This window comes from Penaeus monodon, chromosome 6 (genome assembly GCF_015228065.2).
Source record: "Penaeus monodon isolate SGIC_2016 chromosome 6, NSTDA_Pmon_1, whole genome shotgun sequence".
Lineage (NCBI taxonomy): Eukaryota > Metazoa > Arthropoda > Malacostraca > Decapoda > Penaeidae > Penaeus > Penaeus monodon.
The window spans coordinates 1959036-1967522 of record NC_051391.1 but is presented as its reverse complement, the minus strand read 5'-3'; the positions used below and the strand labels follow the sequence as shown (position 1 = coordinate 1967522).

General features: G+C 33.0%; 1 protein-coding gene across 1 annotated transcript in view; it reads left to right on the top strand.

The window, feature by feature from the left end:
• LOC119574140 overlaps window positions 1–8487 on the top strand; it is a gene marked incomplete in the record, with an annotated part of 83467 nt that overhangs the window by 34730 nt on the left and 40250 nt on the right. The window contains 3 exon segments of the mRNA XM_037921226.1: window positions 3003–3228; window positions 6655–6788; window positions 7231–7313. Coding sequence (XP_037777154.1) covers window positions 3003–3228; window positions 6655–6788; window positions 7231–7313 — 443 coding nt within the window.

Below are 8487 nucleotides of genomic sequence, written 5' to 3'. Positions count from 1 at the left end.
GAGGAGAGAGAGAGAGAGAGAGAGAGAGAGAGAGAGAGAGAGAAAAGAGAGAGAGAGATATGATACACCTATTCGTGTTTGTCTGTCTGTCTGTGTCGCTCATAAGTGCCCTTATGACGGTAATACAATATACATTTTATTCACTTTTTCATACCATACAGCATTATCGCCTGTGTGAAGAGTATGATTTAGCAAATTAACAAGGGTATTAGTTATTACGAAAGTTGACCGCTTGTAGCAATTACAGATGATTCATTGAAATAGATAACGAGATAAGAGGTGAATTTTTTTTTTTATAACAATGATTTTACAGAAATTAATGAAACTGAGATAAGGAATATAATATAGTGATGGCTCCGTCCTAGTTAGTAATAATAAGCATGAGGATTGATAATAAGCATGATCATTAATGATAACGTTAACAAGAATGATAATATCTCTCATATTCTCATATTGAAAGAAGGATTCGAACAATTAAAAATATGCATGAATTAACACAAGATTTAAAAAGGATTCGAATCTCTTGTAAATGACAATCGTAATAGTAAAGTATAATAAATAATTAAAAACATCTATCATAGTACTCATATTAAAGGAAAATAAGTAAAAAAAAAAAATGCGGTAATGTTCAAATGATAAAAAAAAAAGATTCGAATCTCTAGATATTATAATCATAACTGTCAAGGATGATACTAACAAGAGAGAAAATATCTATCCTTATCACACATATTAATATAAAACAGGAAAATAAGAAAGAAAAAAAGTACGTAATTACAAAAAGATAAAATAAATAAATAAAAAATATGAATCGAATCTCCCGTTTCGAAACGTGCGGAACGTTCGGCTCGAAACGTTTCTCACCTGAGATATTTTTTTGGACGAATGGACAGGTAGATTCAGTAATTAAGCTTTTTGTTGAATGTTAAGAAGTTTGTTGACCTTCTAACGTTTATGTTATATGTTGATTTAGAGTTTTATTGTTTTCTGGTTCTTTGTTTGAGATGAGATAATGGAAGTAAGTTTGTTTGATGGCTTTCGGTATTTTTGTTTGGTTTTGCTTTTTTTTTTTTTTTTTTTTTTGAGAATTTGGGTTTGAATTGTCGGTAGATTCGGGGAATTACCATCGATGATTGTGAAGATGACGTTAAATGGATGAAATAGCAATGGTGTCATAATTCAATTTGATGAAAGACGCCAATATTGAGGAAAAAAAAGGTGATTATCTTCACATTTTATATTTTATTTGCTTTTTGTTTTATGAGAAGAAATATTCAGAGATGCGATTTATGTGTCAGTAGCTAACATTCCTAAAAATGCAAAGAAAATGTATTGCCTTTGGGATGGTTATGGACCGGCAGCCGGTTTTCCATAAATTTCATCTTGCAGACAAAATTTTAAGTAATTGCAATATATGATAATCGTTTCAAGGATTACTTATCTTGCCATGTGAAATTATAGATTAAGATTCATACTTTTATTGTATATTTGCAAAGGTTTTATTATTTTACTTGTGCTCTGTCCATTGGTGCCCAGTATTACATTTCCATAGTATAATTAGGTCTGTCCTTGCATTATATGTACAAAACTGTGTTTCAGCTCCTTATATGTTTTTTAGAGTTTAATATTACCCTTTTTAGAAAATGAAATATAAGTAGATAATAAGAGTAGACAGACTTTTTAGACAATATAATCAAAACAGCCTTCTGGTTAGAGATAAGATAGGTAATTGTAATGTATTTTATTTGTGATATACATTGTATGAGGCTGCTGTTAAATATTATGTCACTGAATTAAAGATTTTATGAATATTGGAAGATAATGGTTTTCAGAATAGGTCTCAAGTGGTCTCCGCGCCTAATACTCTTGCGAAGGGCAATTCTCCACCACATGTGTGCGACAAGATAGATTCTGGACCAATTTCCTATTTAACAATAAATAATTTATGTAGTAGATAATTGATCTGATATATGGTTAATCATAATGAATGATCATGGGTTTTTGATGATAAATCTGCAGTGTTTGAAAACTCTTATCTTGTCAGAATATACATGTAGTTTTTTTTGTTTTTACTCGAGCATGACGTTCAGAGACCACATCATCACTGGACTTGGCCATCGGAGCATGAGACAGTTAGATTAGTGGGAAAAAGTAAAATGTCATAGTTTTGCGGTATAGTTTATACCAGTGTAGTATTTATGTGGGTAGGTTGGGTATTTGAAGTGTTTTTTTTTTCAGCTATTGAATCAATATATGGTTTTCAGTTCAAAACTCATTTTAGGACTATTTAATATTACAGATGGGAAATAGTGAAGTTCTAAATTCTAAATTGTTATGCAGTCCTTATTTTGTTTTATGTGATGTGTACATGTACGCGTGCGTGCACTGTGCATGCGTGTATACATACATGCATTTGGGGGTGGTGCGCTTCTATTAGTCAGTACGTTTATGTGTGCAGTTATACCTGTGTTTGTGTCTCTGTCCTCTGTAAGTCTGAATGTGTATGCCTATGTCTGTGTGTCTGTCTCTGTCTTAGTCATTGTGTGTGAGTTTGCATGTATCTGGTTGTAGGGAAGGGGATATGCTTATTTGTTCAAGATGATGATTATGAACATTTAATTGTTTTAAGGTTTGAAATACATTTTTTATTTAGAGTGAAGTATTTCATAAGCATATTTTTTCTGTCCCTAAGTCTCATAAAAATCAAATATTAATGTACAGTGATACTTTTTTCCTATTTTTGAAGAATATTTTAGAAGGCTAGAAATTGAAAATGAATGTCTATATACATAGAGAGTTATTATTATTATTTTTTAGATCAATCTATGATAATTTAGATGAATAACATATAGTTCAAAATAAGTTTGCTCTTAATACCATTTTCTTCATGGCTCTAAAGTCCTCTACTAAAAAGTTACATGATTAGAATACCTTTCAAAGTACTCTTACAGATAGCAATATGGATAAAGGAGTGTTATTTATTCATTTAAATATTTCAACCACAGGAGACAATTGTGACGTCAAGTGAGAGCAGAAAGACGACAACCCATCAGACCCCAAGGGACTCCAGGAGCCAGGCTGCGACACAGGTGGACGCAAATGGAGGCATAGGAGGCATCGCAGAAACTGTTCGGAACAGCGTTCTCGGGCTCTTTACACCAACGAAAAATACCTCGCTACCAGCAATTGTGGAATCGTCTGAATCAGGATTTGAAGAAGGGAGTGTCACAGGTATATAATGTATTAATGTATACATACCTTCCTCTGCCCTGCTGTACAATTCCAGATATTGCTCATATAATTTCTTCTTAAAACTCACTCTCTAGCAAATGTAGCTTTAAGTTTCATGTCCTTTTCAAAGTCAGTTGCTAGTCTTGGTCTCATATTAGTATATGTAAGTGTCAGGATGAAACCATTAGCATGTGAAATATCATTTACATAAACAGTTGTCAAGTTAAGGTCAAGTTTTCAGTCTTAGGCTGTTTATTGGCTAAATAAAGAATAGTAATTATCTGTAGAGGACTATCTTAGTTCATGGATCTGTGAATCTAGTGATCCTTTGGCTTTTTACTATCTTCTGGCAAAATGGAGTCTGTAGACCTCATTGGCAGTTCATTGTCAGATAAGGAATTGGTCCAAGCTCTATCTTGATAAGCTGTGTTTGGTGGAGGTCTGTTGGCATTTGCTTAATTGTGTGGGCTGGAGGCCACATAGATGCTTGGTGCACTTTTTTTGTATATAATTGAAGAAGATACACAACCACCAGTATAATAACCTACTCACTCCTATTATGCATTCATTAATGGTTATCATTTTAACACTGGAACTGCAGTTGTAGACTAAACTAAATGCAATACATTTTTAAGTTTCCATACTATGTTAAAAGTTTGTATCTTGTTGGTTGTTATGACAGACACATTTTTGCTTAAATGTAGATGCATTAAATTTAGTAGAAATACTAAAAAACAAAGCACATAAGTTTTTTTTTTAAATATTTTGTCATCATTTTATGCAAGTTTAGGATAACATTTCTATTTTATTTCAGTAGTAAAAGAGGAGATAATAACCTAAGGTCTTATCATAATGGACTTATGTAAATTTCAAGTTGCTATTTTAATACAAATGCATATGAGAATTCCCTATTGCTATAATTGGCTAATTTTGATCAATACCTTTTCAGTCAAATTTAATTTTATGTAGAAATGGTCTGAATGAAAATGAATATCCTTACAAGAGATGTATTTGGCTGGTTTCGATTATATCTTCGTCAGCAATATATGACAGATATAATCAAAACCAAATGCATCTCTTCTGTTGTGAAGATATTCATTCTCATTCTTACCTTTTCTATATTTGTCACAATGAATACGGTTTATCAGAATTATGTTTTCATGTTTATGTCCGTTATGTTTATTGATTATATTACAATATATAAAATTTTCACAAAAATAGATTTAAATGTCGCAGAGAATTAGTTTATCTTCAAAAATGGAAATGTTAGGAGAAGTAAATAAACTAATTTTAGTATTTTTCCCCAGTAATAGGAGTTGTATTCTGATTTCTGTGAGAGTTTAGAATGGTATCAAGTATTATTGTCTGTAATAATATTTGAAAACACTATATATTTAGCATGATTTTATATTGGTAATATATTGGCAACAGATTTATCTATATAATGCTAATAATTATCTTCTAGTGCACTTTAGAATTGAAAAGTAATGGCAAATATTTGGTATACTTCTCCGATGTTCTGCTTGGTATGTTGACCTGTTGAAGCTAGACATGTGTATACTCATACACTGACCACTGTGGTTTGGTTTGAACATTTTTGTTTGTATGTAGAAGGCATCGGAAGTGCTTAATCAATAAGTAGTCTATAACTAGGCCTACCTGACTTCACCAGTTTACCCCTATTCTTGAATTTTTGTGAAGAAGAGTTTGTTTTGTACTACTATTAATCATTAATCATTCCACATAAATCATGTTGTGTAAAAAGTTGAGATCAGGTAGGCCTAATAAGGGAATCGTTAGTGACTTAAGCTCGAACAAAATTGATAGACAGGAGTCCACCTTGGTGCCAGTGGGTTCAAATTTTGCTATGCTGGTGATGAATATGTGTCATCTAAGAAACTTCGTTAGGCATTCTTATGCTAATGAATTGATGACTCAAATTCAGTTTTAGATATGCCTAATAGTTGAGTAAAATCAGCTTGCAAATAATCTTTGCTCTTGATGGATACATCTTACTTTCGTACTCATAGAAAAAGAGAGAGAGAAAAAAAGGACATGGCATGATTCCTTATGAACATCTGTCCAGAGACAAAAATAGCTTATACCGAAATGAAGAACTTTATACTTATGTGAAAATATAAAACCGTAATATAAGGCTTGATGCAGGTATGTAGGGTTGCTGGTAGTTTGTTTACCAAATACATGTATTTTAGTATTGTTCAACTTCAGTCTAGATATGCAGTTTTTAAAATTCTAGTTCTTTGCTTTCACAAGAAAAGAAGCAATCTGTCATGAAGGTGTTCTTTTCTTAGCATACTGATGAATTTTGCACAAATGGTATTTTTGTGTGAAGTAAGTGAATCCTGTAAAGGGAGGATGAACGCTGCTGACCTTTTGACTTGGTATGTTAGCAGAAGATAGAAGAAAGATTTTTGCCATAATTTTGGGAAAACCTTGGAGGCCTGTTTTCTTTTTCTTCATTTTATTTAATATGTCTTAAAAAATTTGATAAAAAAAAGTTCTTTTATTATAATGCTGAAATAAATGTCATATATCCTCATATTGTGTAGTGGTATGATTGACAATATAGGTTAAGGTAGCCTTTGCTATTGAATAATGCATTTGTCAAATTTTACAAAACTCTTTGGGTACATACACTGTCTGCTTTTGTTTTTCTGTTAATTTTGTGCATTTAGATGGCTTCACAAGAGCTTAGCCACCAAGGGGTCAATTACTAGGCCTACCTGGCTTGACATGTTTATTCCATTACTGGAATTTTCATGGAAATCTTATTGTTGTTGTTATTTTTATTGTCATTATAACTACAATTATTATAATAATAACAATGATAATATATATTGTTATTTTTATAACGATGATAATGATATTAGCAGGTCAATAGCAGACCAATAGAAAATGGGCCTCAAAGAGTTATTAAATCTTGCTCAATTTGAGGGGGAATGACATTTTAAGAATGACATTTGGGTGCTTCAGTAATGATGCAAAGGTCTCATGCTTATAAATAATTTTAATACATATGATCTTCAGGAATACATAGATAAATGAGTGCCGTTATCTTTGTATAATGTTAGCCTCCAGTGTCAGAGCAGATTAGCCAGCCAGGTCTTGTGTGTTTGCACCAGGCATAATAAGAGTCTTTGTCATGTCTACTTGATTTGTCTTTTAATTTTTGATGATGGAGAATGCAAAGCAACATTGTAAAAGGGAAATTTTCTGGCTTCACACGGGAATTATCCTAGTTTTGTGTTTTTGTTCCGACAGCCTCTCTCTTTCATTATTTGTATAATGCTTTTGAAAGTATAAGTTTTCAGAAAGGCACAGAGTTGTTTGTCATTATTTATTTCCACATAGATGTATTCTTCTCTGATCAGTCTTTTACCATGTTTTTATTATTTCTTGTAACAGGTGAAACAGTAGTTGCCTCATCACCAAACTCAGAGAGATTTGTGTCTGCTCGGGAATACTTCGCAGAGGCAGACACTCGAGAACGGTTGACCAGTGATTACTTTAGTGGGAGTGATACACCATCAAAATTAAGGGTGAGGAATATATTTATGACCCCATGTGTTAATTGTTGTTTTTGCATTTGCAAGCTAAAAGTTTCAGAGATGAAGATATCAAGTATTATGACCTCTAAGAAATGTATTGACTTAACCATTATTGATGTGACATCTGATGTGTTTTATATACCATTTGTAAGTGATGATAATTAGGACTTTTAAGTATTTCTTATATTACATGTCCCCTTGATAGACTGAATGTAATTAAAAGAAGCCTTTAGTTAGAGAAAAATAGAACTTTTAAATTGCCTTTAGTTATTAAACATGCAAAATAATTGTTGACTACATCTCAGTTAATTAAAACATTTCTCTTATATCAGAACATTTCTATTCACTACTGAAGTGGGATTCATAAGTATGTTATTTTGTAAGCCTTAGACAGAGACCTGTATCATCACTAATGTATTATGTTCCTCAACAGGAGAGCACTCGCCGTTTAAGCCTCTACAAGCCACACAATCCTTACATTGCATATTCGTCAGATGAAGAATTTGATGACTGGAAGTGAGTACCTACTTCCGATATACTGTACTTCAGGTTTATTTAGAAAATTTAGAAAAAAATTAACCATTGTGGAGTGAAAGTTTTGATGGATGGATTATTGAACAGATTAAGGAATGGATAAACTGATTGACATAGAGACAGGCAGACAGACAGGTGTACACAGAGACAGGCAGACAGTCAGGTGTACACAGAGACAGACAGACAGACACTGTGACAGACAGACAGACTAAAACATACCAGACAGACAGATAGTAGATGCAGAAACAGAAAAACACAAGACTGGCACAGTAACAGAGAAACAAAAATACACAATACAGGCAGATAAAGGGCAGACAGACCTTTTTAGCTATTCAAAAGAAAACAAAAGACAAATGATTTCTTTGGAAGTATATATACTGGTAAGTACCCTTTCACCAGTTACTGATGAAGGTGCTTCTGAAGTTGCTGAAGAAGACATTTATGAACAGCCTTGATTATTGAAGACTGCTGTAAATAGTTGCACCTTGTGAAATGATAATAATGAAATGATAATAACTTTAAGTGGGAAGAATGAGAATGATATAATAAAACTACAATAAGGGAAAAATGAGAAAATTTAGGAAATATAGAGGGTTTAAAACATTTAGGACATGAATCAAAGAGAGAGAGAGAAAAAAAAAAAGTAGAGATAGAAAAGGGAATAGGTAAAGTGAGAGAAAGAAAACATTGAGAAAGTGAGGCAGAGGGAGATAGAGGAAGTCAGAAAGAAAGTTATAGGAGAAAAAGAGAAAGGAAAGAAGCAGGTAGAGAGAGGAAGACAGAAGGGAAGGAAGGAAGGGAGTGTAAATAAAGAATTATTAGATTTTTTGAGTAAAGGCCCATTCTTGATCTTTTTTTTAGGGGGGGGGTGGAGAGAGGAGGGTTGGGGGAGGAAGGGGATGTGGGGGTGTGAGACTTTTTATGCATGTGCATGAATGCATATGTATCTGTGTACACAGGCGTGTGTGTGCGTGCGTGCGTGCGTGCGTTCGTGTGTGCACATCTGTCTGTCTGTGTGTCTGTCTGTCTGTTTTTGTTTTTGAGGACTGAGGGATTGATTCAGATATTAACTTGCAATTATCTTTACACTGGATTTGGCTACATAAAGTTGTAGGGAAGCAGTAAATGAAACAAAGAAGCTTCTTAGGAGTCAGGT